The sequence below is a fragment of the Phoca vitulina genome, unplaced genomic scaffold, assembly GCF_004348235.1.
Source record: "Phoca vitulina isolate PV1807 unplaced genomic scaffold, GSC_HSeal_1.0 scaffold2, whole genome shotgun sequence".
NCBI classification, from domain to species: Eukaryota; Metazoa; Chordata; class Mammalia; order Carnivora; family Phocidae; genus Phoca; species Phoca vitulina.
Window position 1 is genome coordinate 51,540,455 of NW_022589705.1, and position 12,103 is coordinate 51,552,557.

Below are 12,103 nucleotides of genomic sequence, written 5' to 3' on the forward strand. Positions count from 1 at the left end.
CTGGATGGATGGATGACTTAGCCGACTGAGTTTCTCACAGAGGTTCTTACTGAAAGATAACGTAGTAGATGCCCTCAGCTACCTGCTCCTTATTCTGGCTGGCAAAGGCCTAATGTTCAGATTTCCAGCCCTCGCCATAAGGCCATGTTCTGGGGAAAGGTGACTTCCCCCCACCCCAGGTATAAATCCAGGATAAATCCTGCCTAATTCCTCTGAGATAATCATGGCAACCTCATTTCAAGAGCCAGTGAATGGTCTGGCAATGGAAATGTGTCACACTGGAGATCCTCAGTAGAGACCTGTTCAGGAGTCTTGTGCTTGCTAAAAAAGTTTGAAGGATAAAAACTTCTCAGAAACAAGGCTAAAAGCCTACAGGTGATAAGAAAATGTGCAGAAGGAACCAAATATCTTACTCTGGTTGCTCATGATTTGTTCAGAGAGCTCACTTTTTTTTTTTTTTTAAAGATTTTATTTATTTGACAGAGAGGGGGACAGAGAGAGAGAGAGTACAAGCAGGGGGAGTGGCAGGCAGAGGGAGAGGGAGAAGCAGGCTGGGATCATGACCTGAGCCGAAGTCAGACGCTTAACCGTCTGAGCCATCCAGGCGCCCCCAGATAGCTCACTTTTATCACCCTTCTCATTCATTAGGATTCTTTGGCAGCAAGCAAGAGAAATGAATTTGGACCAACTAAAGCAAATGGGAATTTATTAAAAGGGAAACTGGGATCTCACAAAATACAGGCAGGCAACATGACTGGACTTGGAACATACAGAAACTAAGAGACCTCCAGAGGACAAGGAAGCAGGAAAACAGAATGATGTCATAGCAGAGACCTCCGATTAAGGCCCTGTGGTTTCATGAATAAACACCATTCATATAAAATCACTCATGTTACTTGCTTCCTATTCTAAGCTAAGTATCATACTGCCCCAGCTTAGGTCACATGACCAACCCCTGGCCACATCTCAGCAGTGAAATACATGGCTTCTTCAGCTTCCACAGAGGGAGAGAGGCATCTAGATGTACTGCTTCTACTGTTCCACCATAGTACATACACTGTGTGTGTGTGTGTGTGTGTGTGTGTGTGTGTGTGTGGAGAAGAAGGTCTACTTAAGGAAATAGACATTCTATGATGATAGGAGTATAAATACTGATCAGCCAACAAAACAAAAAAACAAAAATGAAGAAAAGAGAAAACTGCCCACTTCATCTCTGTAACCAGACACAATTAGGTGTTTCTGAGTGCTAAAAGAAATCAAACAAATATAGTTTTAATTCCCCCAAGCTAGTACTATGTTAAGGAAGGGGATAGCAAAGAAAAAATTACCAATTCTGTCCATGAAATAAAAATGATTTTGTAAGCTATTTTACAGGTCATGCAAGAAAGTTTGGTAGCAACACTTTACCTAATGCACTGAATGCACTGGATTCATGAATGATCCTGCAAAGTTTGGGGTCACTTCACATTGACTAGCTACAACTACCCTCAAAAAAGGGAAAACTTATGGCTCCTGTGGCTATTCAAAAGAATATGCCATAGGCTTTCAAGATGATTCCAGAAATGTATGATGCAATGGAACCGTAATGGATTAAATGTACAGCTTCCCCAGGTGACCACAGTAGGTCCAAGGGAACAATGCTTCTTATTTGGATGCATAAATTCCACTGTCTTGACAAAAGATCAAAACACTCCAATTCCACCTTGTCCTGGAACTAAAAGGCTTATAAGATTAATAAAATTACTCTTTAATATGGATAGTACAGGAGACAAGTACTGAAGAAATTAAGCAAGAGTCAGCATTTCAGAGCACTTGAGAGACTCCTATGGGTCTACCAAGTGCCCCAACTAAACGGAGAAACAGAAGAGCCCTGAAATTGAAAAGTGTAACTTTCTTTCTCCCGCAATTCCTAGTAAGAACTCGATGCTAGTGACAGTCCTCTTCCTCAAAACGTGTCATATATCCCATGGATGATATTGTATTGCACACTTAAATTTCTTTAATGGCCCAAGAGAGTCAGAAGGATGCTTCCTCACAGATTTCAAAGTGGCCGATGTACACAGCTATATTCATCCGATGACATTTTCCTTTTTAAAATTTTTTGATTTTATAACTTTTTTTTTAAGATTTTATTTATTTATTTGACAGAGAGAGACACAGTGAGAGAGGGAACACAAGCAGGGGGACTGGGAGAGGGAGAAGCAGGCTTCCCGCGGAGCAGGGAGCCCGATGCAGGGCTCGATCCCAGGGCCCTGGGATCATGACCTGAGCCGAAGGCAGACGCTTAACGACTGGGCCACCCAGGCGCCCTACAATGATACTTTCCTAAAGAAGGACTGCTTTTCTCCTAGAAGTAAATGTTCAGATACCCTGGGTATAATATCCAATTTCAGAAACTTCTGGGTTTCTGTACATACTACAATTTTGTTTACTTAGCCTTCAGGTCTGAGCTCCAGCATCTTTCTCTGTAATACCTTCCCCAAGGCTCCAAAGATTATCTTAATTGTGTCTCTCATATGTTCTTGAAGTATCCTAGCACCTTTATCCCTGGATGAGGTACCAGATTGCTTACTCTCTGCCTCCTCCTTCAAGGCACAGCTTGGGTTCTTTGTATCACTGACTCCACAGCTCCAGCACAGGTAGGCACTCCGCAAATACTTGTTGAATAAATGCATGAATAGTTCTTTATGGAAGTAAAACTCATGTTTATTCCCACAATCTTTTTTCCCTCTTTATTTAGACAGAAAGAATTGAGAGCACAATAAGGATTTTTAAAACAGGCATTCAATTTGCTTCTTCGGATGGACTTCTCCCACAGATGACTCTGACATTCACATTAATTTCAAGTCATATCATCTTTTAGGGATATGGCCAGAGGATAATGGGCCACACTATATTTTTAATTACAAAACAAGACATATGTTCAATCGATACTGTATGGTGCCTCCCACGGTGAGTCCACTTTGACTCAGTAAGGCTTGACAGCCAGCACTAAATCTTTCCATGGGGTTCAGTTTCACTTGGCCTCCTCTAGCCCCAGGAGTTTTTATATAGTACACATTTTCCACATGTAATTAAGTAATGGACAGTGAGTTGTTCTACATGGCATTTAATTTTCGATAGTGGGGGAAGGTATGACAAGAGCTGCAGGCAAAATCATTAATCTCCTTGGATCGCTGCACTGCCAAACACAGCAATTCGTTCTTTCCTGTATTAATATAGCTCTCCTCCTGTACCTAAAATTATAGTGCTTGTGTAGCAGGGATAATGTCGAACGGGAAAATCCACACAATTGAATGTGTGCTACATAGTAAGAACTCAAGATTGTAAAATACACCTGGATTATCCGCTGTAGAATAATTTAGTATGCCAAAGTCCAGATGTGCTACAGACACAAGTATGTGATTACCGGATTGTCCAAAATCTAATGTGGGGACAAAGGGGGAGGAAAAAGTGATCATATAAGTCATGTACACAGAGCAGCAACTTGCTAATTTTCACTAATGACTCACAGACCTTCTGTGAATTACAGATCAGTTAGTATATGAATAAATACAAGTGTTAAAAGAATATGACAAGGATGTGATCACACAAATGTACATTACTATAGACTAAAGGCCCCCGTTAATTAAAATGTTGCCTGCAGCACATTTTAACAGCTTTCCGTGATCACTGCTAATCATACTCCCAAATCTGCGGCCAGTTCCCATTTTTATCTCGATTGTCAATAAATCTGGAAAAGAGCCACTGAGGTATAGAAGCCAACAATATCTCTATGATGGAAATGCACAGAGAATCAGTAATTTCAACTAAGGAAGGAAGTATCAGCAAATAGAAGCACTAACTATGAAGAAACCATTTCTAAACATCAGTGTTTAAAGTCACATTATACAGCATAAGTTATGCATCTTAAAAGAAAAGTGTAATTGCACCTGCTGTGCTATGATTTAAGTGTTAACTTCCTGAAACCTGATAGCAAACCAGTATCTAACTGCTTTAGGATTTGGATCTAAAATAGGCACAACTAGGGTTCTCATACCAATAGTTTGAAAGAGGTAACCTATAGGCAGAGGTGTATCTAAAGGAGTGATGAACTAGATAATCAGCCTGAAGGAGAAAGAATGGTATGTTGGACAGCACCTAAAATGCACAGATTATGGGCACCTGGGTGGCTCGGTTGGCTAAGTGTCTGCCTTCGGCTCAGGTCATGATCTCAGGGTCCTGGGACTGAGCCCCGAGTAGGGCTCCCTGCTCAGCGGAGAGCCTGCTTTTCTCTCTCCCTCTGCCTGCCATTCACCCTGCTTGTGCTCTCTCCCTCTGTCAAATAAGTGGAATCTTTAAAAAATAAAATAAACAAAATGCACAGGTTACTACACATAAATAGGTCACCAATCTCCCACTATAACCCACTGGTGATGTACAAAGCAGAGGAGCATAAAATATTTTCTTTTTTTGATTTCCTTAAGTGTTTTAAATTCTGACACTATTTGATGTTACTTACCCCAGTAACATTATAATATATTTTATTGACATGGGGATTAATTCACATTAATTAGATTTCTCTTTATACATTCTTTCATTAAATGGTATTCTACTCCTCGTTAAGAGTATCAGGTCATCATTTAAAAGGAGGAGGAGGACGGGTGCCTGTCTGGCTCAGTTGGTGGAGCATGCAGCTCTTGGGCTGTCCGGGCCCTGAGCTCAAGCCCCATGTGGGGTGTAGAGCTTTAAAAGAAAAAAAAAGGGAGGAGGGGGAGAAGCAGTGGTAAACACAGAACTAAAAGACATGTTTTAGGCAGGCTATGCCCATGTCTCTTATTCTAACATTTATTGGAAATGGTTTTATATAGTATCTGTAGCTATCTCTTATAGTGATTTTTAAAAATTTTTATTTAAATTCTAGTTAGTGAACATACAGTGCAATATTGGTTTAAGGAGAATTCAGTGATTTATCACTTATATACAATATCCAGTATTCTATTTCTTCTAGTGTTTAATCATTATGATGTTAATTAAAATTCTTAAACTGTGAATGTGCTTCACTTAAAAAAAATATTCAAGATTCTGGAATGAGACAAAATATATATGAAGGAGTGGTTCATCTTTTTCCTCCTCTTTCCTTTTCCCTAACTTCTTTTACCTCCTTTCTCTCTCTGCCTCCCTTTTCCTGCCACCACACCATCATCTTCATCACCATAGCATGAACATTGCTGAGCCCACATCACCAGGCAATTTATACATATTAAGACATTAGACAATCTATGAGACAGCTATATATATATATTTAAACACTTGACTTTTTTTTTTTTTTTTAAAGATTTTATTTATTTATTTGAGAGAGAATGAGAGACAGAGAGCATGAGAGGGAGGAGGGTCAGAGGGAGAAGCAGACTCCCTGCTGAGCAGGGAGCCCGATGCGGGACTCGATCCGGGGACTCCAGGATCATGACCTGAGCCGAAGGCAGTCGCTTAACCAACTGAGCCACCCAGGTGCCCTAAACACTTGACTTTTTTTTTAAAAAAAGATTTATTCATTTGAGAGAAAGAGAGCGAGCACGTGAGCAGGGGGAGGGGCAGAGGGAGAGAGAGAATCCTCAAGCAGACCCCCACTGAGCTCAGAGCCCGACGTGGGGATTGATCCCAGGACCCTAAGATCATGACTTGAGCTGAAATCAAGAGCTGACTGCTTAACTGACTGAGCCACCCAGGCACCCTGAGATAGCTATATTACCCACATACTGCAGATCAGGAAACTGAACAAGCTCACACACTTGGAGTATTCTAGAGCCAGGTTTCATGAGATAGGGTGAATCTCAGGCTTGCTTAGAAAAGAATTTGTCACTTACGTAAGAGCTCTCAAGCTCTCAGTCAGATGAGTAGTTCCTTCCCTTACGGAAACTGAAGCGTTAATAAAATGTTGGCACACAAGTTACCACATATATATCTACTGGATCAAACAAAAGGTTGTTAGCAGTGTGTACATCTGTCTTGATTCAATTTAAACTCGTTTTCCTTTACACAGTCTCAAAGTGGATGACAAGAGACTACTCAAAAAATCACACCTACATCTCTTTTTCTCCCTACAGAGGAAGCTACAGAAACTTTTCGCAACTTTGATTATTTGGGAAAGTACTGAGGAGAGGGACTTAAGTATGAGAAATTTTCTAAAATAATGAATTATTTTTTATCTGTATGTATTTTTTCTATGTAACTTTAAGTCCACAAAATAAATCAAACTAACTTACTATGATTGTTGCCTTTGGAGAATAAATAATCTGGAATTGCTTAGAAGGAGCTGAAAGGAAATTTATTCAATAAAGCTTTCTGAATGCCGACTATGTGTTTAGGCACTACAATTTAACGACCATGCAAGAAAGGTTCATAATTCGATTGCATATTTTGAATGTACATTGATACTTCTACTAAATTGCTTAAAATCCCTTCCAGTAAGTAAGTATTCTGTGGCATCCTCAATCATACTTACACTATTAATTTACTGAACAAATTATTTCCTTGATTCTGATCTCCTCTGAACGATCAAAATTGAAATCATCAGACACCAAATTAATGGGGCTTCATTACTATTATTAAAATTCTCCTCAGCTTTCTCTTCTGTATTCTAAATAATTTCAAATCATGTAACCTTTCTTTCTTGAAAGAGGAGGGTTCTATTTCCCAATTACTTAATTGCGTTAATGGTTTCCTTTGGATCCCCTTCAATTTTCTTTTTGCTCTTTAAATTGGGATGACCCCGTATGGGTGAAGAGGTGACAGCAACACCTGCAGCAGTTGCCCCCACGTGCTGAGCACGAAGCGCAGATACTGGCTGAGTGCTGTGGGTGCCCGCTCATGGAACCCTCACATGACTCTCTGCCACGCGTTCGAGCCGACATGCATTTCTGTCGATGGACACCTTCATCGCTTTGAGTGGTTGACCTTTCCTCAAGTTTGTTCACGTTTTCAGCATCTAACTCTAATTTCGTAACTTCTGGTGACAGGAAGGGCAGAAAAACCCAAAAGGAGATTGGTGCCTAACAGAGGACTTCAAGGTGAGTGAGCCAGACGACCTCAAGGTGAGTGAGCCAGAGGAGGTTGACTTAACACACAAAGACACAGAAGAAGGAGAAAGGATTCTCCCTTTGGAAACAAGAATAAAAACCTGGAAATCCAGGAAGCGCCTCCGAGTGGGAGAAGAGGTTACTAATGTAAGATTTCTTTAGGAGCTAAGCAGCAACAACACCCTGTAGCTGAAGTGATTGCATGGGAAAGGGTATGTCAATCACCTCCATTAGTGCCCATATCTGGGAATAAAACTACCCTGAATCCCAGGGGTCCCTGGGAATGGATTGGTCTTAATGACAGGTAACCAGTAACAGTAGGAAGAAGAATGATCATCACTGTCACAAAATACCAGCCGACACTCTTTCAGCCTTTATGTGAGAGAGCGTGTTCAACATTTCAAATTTTTGACATACCACAATGAACGAGGTAGGTGCTTTATTATTCTCGTTTTACAGCTGATACCTGAGACTCAGAAGGAAAAGAAACAGAGTGACAGTTAATGTACAGGGTCAGTTACATCACTTAATGATAATTCAGATTCATCAGTCACTTCAGTCCAATAAAAGGAATCAAACATTCCATTGCTGATGAGGCAACAATAGCTACCACCAATGGGAATTCCCAGTTCTGACTTACTTATGCCAAAAGGACCCAGTCAGGTAACAGGGAGGGTAAGGGAAAATGTGGAACCCCAAACATACCACGCGACTCTAGACAGCAAAGCTCACGTCTGCTCCCCTCTGGATTTCTCACCAGCACTCTTACTATGAAGTTCCTAAAATGTTCCTGGGTTCTGTTTTCCTGCCTATTCCTTGATGAAGATATTAATGAGTCAGTAAATATACCACATGGTGGTGACAGGAGGAAGGGAAGCTAGAAGGTTCTACTGAGGTGACAATCAGTCCAGGAAGGGAAGAAATTTAAAAAACTGAATACAAATAGTAGCCTCAACCACTAAGTCCTTCATATGAAACGTAAATAACAAGAAAACCTCATAACTGAAACAATCTATACTTCCCTTAAAGTGACAGTTAAAAAAGGAAAAGGTATTTTTAGGATATGGTGATTTTGTTAGACAAACCAAAGATAAGGCAGTCTTACAAAATAATATCTTCAGAAGGGATCTTAGATTTTAGAAAACCAGACGTGTATCTATCTTACCTGATGAAAACCAGCTTGACCTTTGATGGGGCGGTCTTAATAATGGCAGATGCATTTTGGTGACTTCTTCCATACAGGATCTGATTGTTTATCTATTTGGGAAAAAATAAAACGCACTTGTAAAAATGCAATATGTATACTTTGTATAAAAATATACATGTATTTATTTGTACATTCATGCAAATCGATGGGTATATACTTGGAATTAAACAATGAAGTCCATTCATTTTTAAGTGGGTCCGTGTAGGACTCTATAATGCTAAAAATCTTAATAGTCTTTGTAGTATGGATTCAAATACTAATTCTAAACAGCTATTAACATTTCTTAAATTCAGTTCTGAATGCAGTTAATAAAGAATATACAGTCCTTGACTCTTCCACTAAACTTTAAGAGGGCAATAGTTGAGCTAAGTGCAAAAACTTTATGGCAGATATATTTCCTACCGCTTTTCCAGATTTCTAAAAGATGTAGAAAACAGACCAAGCTGTGGTATTCACCAGAGTTCTGGAGGGCCCATTAAATATGATTCTGAAAATGTGTCAATGTTATTACATAGCACAAATTTTGTTACTCCAGAGGAGGTAAATATTATATACCCATTTTAAATCAAATTTTAGATCAATTGCAGAGAAACATTTTACTATACACAATCAATGAGCCATCTGCTCTTATCCAAGATGTGGTGGGATTTTTAACTTGATTGAATTCACCTAAATATGATCTAAAAACATTTACACTCTAAATTTTTTTACTTCCGGTTTTTCCACTGAAAAACTATGCTATAATCTATCTTTTATTTCATCCCACTGATAATAGCTCACAGTTTTGGCTTTTCTCCTCCTGTCTCTTTAATAAGTAGTTAATGATCTATACTGTCCCAATGTAACTGAGGCCTTGAAATTTTCTACTATTTAAGGGATAGTATAGTACTATATAAGGAATAGTAAAAGTACTATATAAGGAATAGTAAAAAGGGATTTCCACTTTTTGTACTTTGCATTTGTCTGTCCTTGATGTCTCTGAAATTTTCTGTTTGAAGACACACCTGGAAAAGGTTTTTGTCATAGCCATCATAATGAAAATTGTATGGAAATGAATACTTCAAAGGATGGAGTTGTCTGAAATGAAGCTCATCCATCATCTTGAAGGGGTAAAGCGGGTATGCACCTCAAAGCCTGCTACAGAGATTAAACTGGAACCACCTACTCACTATGCCCCTCATTCTACCAGCTTTTGTATTCACCAAGATAATCAACCTCCCAGAAACCCACTGATCTCCACACTATTTCTGTGCCTCAGTTTTCTCTCTCTCTCTCTCTCTTTTAAGATGTATTTATTTATTTGAGAGAGAGAGAGAAAGTGCCCATGCATGCATGAGTATGGTGGGGAGGGGCAGAAGGAAGGAGGGAGAGAATCCCTCAAGCAGACTCCATGCTGAGAGTGGAGCCTCATATAGGGCTCCATCCCAGGACCCTGAGATCATGACCTGAGCTGAAACCAAGAGTTGGTGCTCAACTGACTGAGCCACCCAGGCGCCCCTCAGTTTTCTCTTCTTGAAAAGGAATCTGGGCACCTACTTCATAAAACTGTTGTGAGAATTACATGATAGTGCCTTTAAATTTTATTTATAATAATTCTAATACATAAAGAATTTTTAATTTGGCGATGTTCAAAATTACTCATCTTTTCTGTTAAGGCTTGTATCCTTTTAATATCATGTGTTTATTTTTTATTTTTTTTAAAAGATTTTATTTATTTGACAGAGAGAGAGCACAAGCAGGGGTAGTGGGAGAGGCAGAAGGACAAGCAGGCTCCTTGCTGAGCAGGGAACCCAATGGGGGACCCTGGGATCATGACCCCAGCGGAAGGCAGCTGCCTAACCAACTGAGTCACCCAGGTGCCCCTAATATCATGTATTTAAAGATGCGCCCACCCTCTGGATGAATACCACAGTGATGGACACGTGCCATTATACATCTGTCTGATACCACAGAATGTACACCACCAAGAGTGAACCCCGATGTAAGCTATGGACTTGGGTGATGATGATGTGTCAGTGCACCCACTGTAACAAACGTACCACCCTGGAGGGGGATGGTGGTAATCTAAAAGGAACATATGGGGAATTTCTGTATCTTCCTCTCAATTTCACTGCCCTAAAATATATATTTATATATATATTTTTGAAGTGCCCACCCTTTAAATTATATTTTCTCCTAATACTTTCATAGTTTTATTTGTCTCATATTTATATCTTCTTACCTTAGTTATAAGGCAAAAAATAGTTAAATAAATCATGTAATTATTAAGAGCAGTGTGAAAAATACTTAATGACATAGAAAGGTACTAAGCAGCAAAAACCTAGTTACAAAATAGTATGTCTGTCATGATCACTTTGTTTTGCAAACCATATTTCTCAATCTTTTTCATTTACAATGAACAATAAATGAGGAACTTTGTTTCATTTATTTATGATTTTATTTTCATTTGAGAGAGAGAGAGCATGAACAGTGGGGAAGGGCAGAGGCAGAGGGAGAAGCAGACACCCCACTGAGCGGGGAGCCTGACACAGGCCCTATCCCAGGACCCCGAGATCATGACCTGAGCTGAAGGCAGATGCCTAACTGACTGAGCCACCCAGGTGCCTCATAAATAAGGAACGTTAAATCACAATTTTATTTTTTATAAGATTTTTTTAAAAATTTTTATTTATTTATTTGAGAGAGAGAGCAAGAGAGAGAGAGAGAGAGCACAAGCGATGCGGGACTTGATCGCAGGACCCTGGGATCATGACCTGAGCCGAAGGCAGACGCTTAACCGACTGAGCCACCCAGGCACCACATAAATAAGGAACTTTAAATCACAATTTTAAAATGAGATGACATGTGGAATATGCCTGATTCAATGTCTGGTGTTCAGGTAATTATTGGAGAATGTCTTCCCCACTGTGTCTGACCGGTGCTTTCAGAAAGCAGAGCTATCAAATCTTCCTGTCTTTGAATTCTGTGGCACTGGATTTAAAAATGTTCTCCTATCGCACTTACCGCTCACCTTACGTGGTAAAGTCAATCACTGTTAGGTGGTGAGCATCAGTGCAGGCACAGGGCATTTACTGAACTGAGTTCAACTTCTTAAGGGCAGGCTCTGCGTCCCCCACCAGGTACTCGCCAGTCTGTCCTGAGAAGCTTGCCCACAACGGCGCTTGGGAGGATGTACTGGATCGCACAGCCCCGAACGGAAGCAGTGCTTCCATTCATCAACCGCTAGTCGGCTTTCTCTGAGGTGGACTCCAGCCTTCAAACGGACTGAGGTGTTTCCTTTTTAAGGTCTTTTTTATTAGCAAAAGCTTGAACATACAGAAAATTAAGCTGTTTCATGTTTATGGATAGGCCTGCTTTTTAGGTGTGATCTTCCATTTGGATAGAATAAAATGTACGGTCCTCTTATTCTAAGAGGGGAAAATTACAGCCCAAATGAAGAAAGCGGGTCATTAATTTTAATTTATCTAAGAGTAAATCTACAGTTACGCCTTCCTGGTGCTGTTTGTGAATACTCTGGGGCTCTGGCTATAGAAAGGTAGAACAGCTTGCTTGCTGTGGAGGTTTTTTCCAGTGCCAACAACCGTGCCATTTACGGGGATGGTAGCGGCTCCTGCCAGTGCTTGGAGGCCTCTGGAGAAATGCTGCTACGTAGTCCAAGACTGGGAGCACAACAAGAAACTCAAGAGAGAGGGAAACCTGATGTCACTGGAGTAAATCAGAAAGGAAAATGCAGATCTCGGGATTAAAAAAATCTAAGACAAAGCCTCTCTTCTGACCTCATAAAGAACACATTCACAGCCTCTGAGTTCCAAGACAGTAAGATCTCTTTTGTGTTTTT

The 12,103-nt window shown here is 40.1% G+C and overlaps 1 protein-coding gene across 2 annotated transcripts in view; it reads right to left on the reverse strand.

The window, feature by feature from the left end:
- The window catches only part of PATJ (PATJ crumbs cell polarity complex component), a 346,204-nt gene that overhangs the window by 114,143 nt on the left and 219,958 nt on the right, over positions 1–12,103 (reverse strand). For both annotated transcript variants that reach the window (XM_032427605.1, XM_032427611.1), the window contains exon 29: positions 8,224–8,315. In XM_032427605.1, the coding sequence (XP_032283496.1) occupies positions 8,224–8,315 (92 nt within the window). The remainder of the gene's footprint in view (positions 1–8,223; positions 8,316–12,103) is intronic.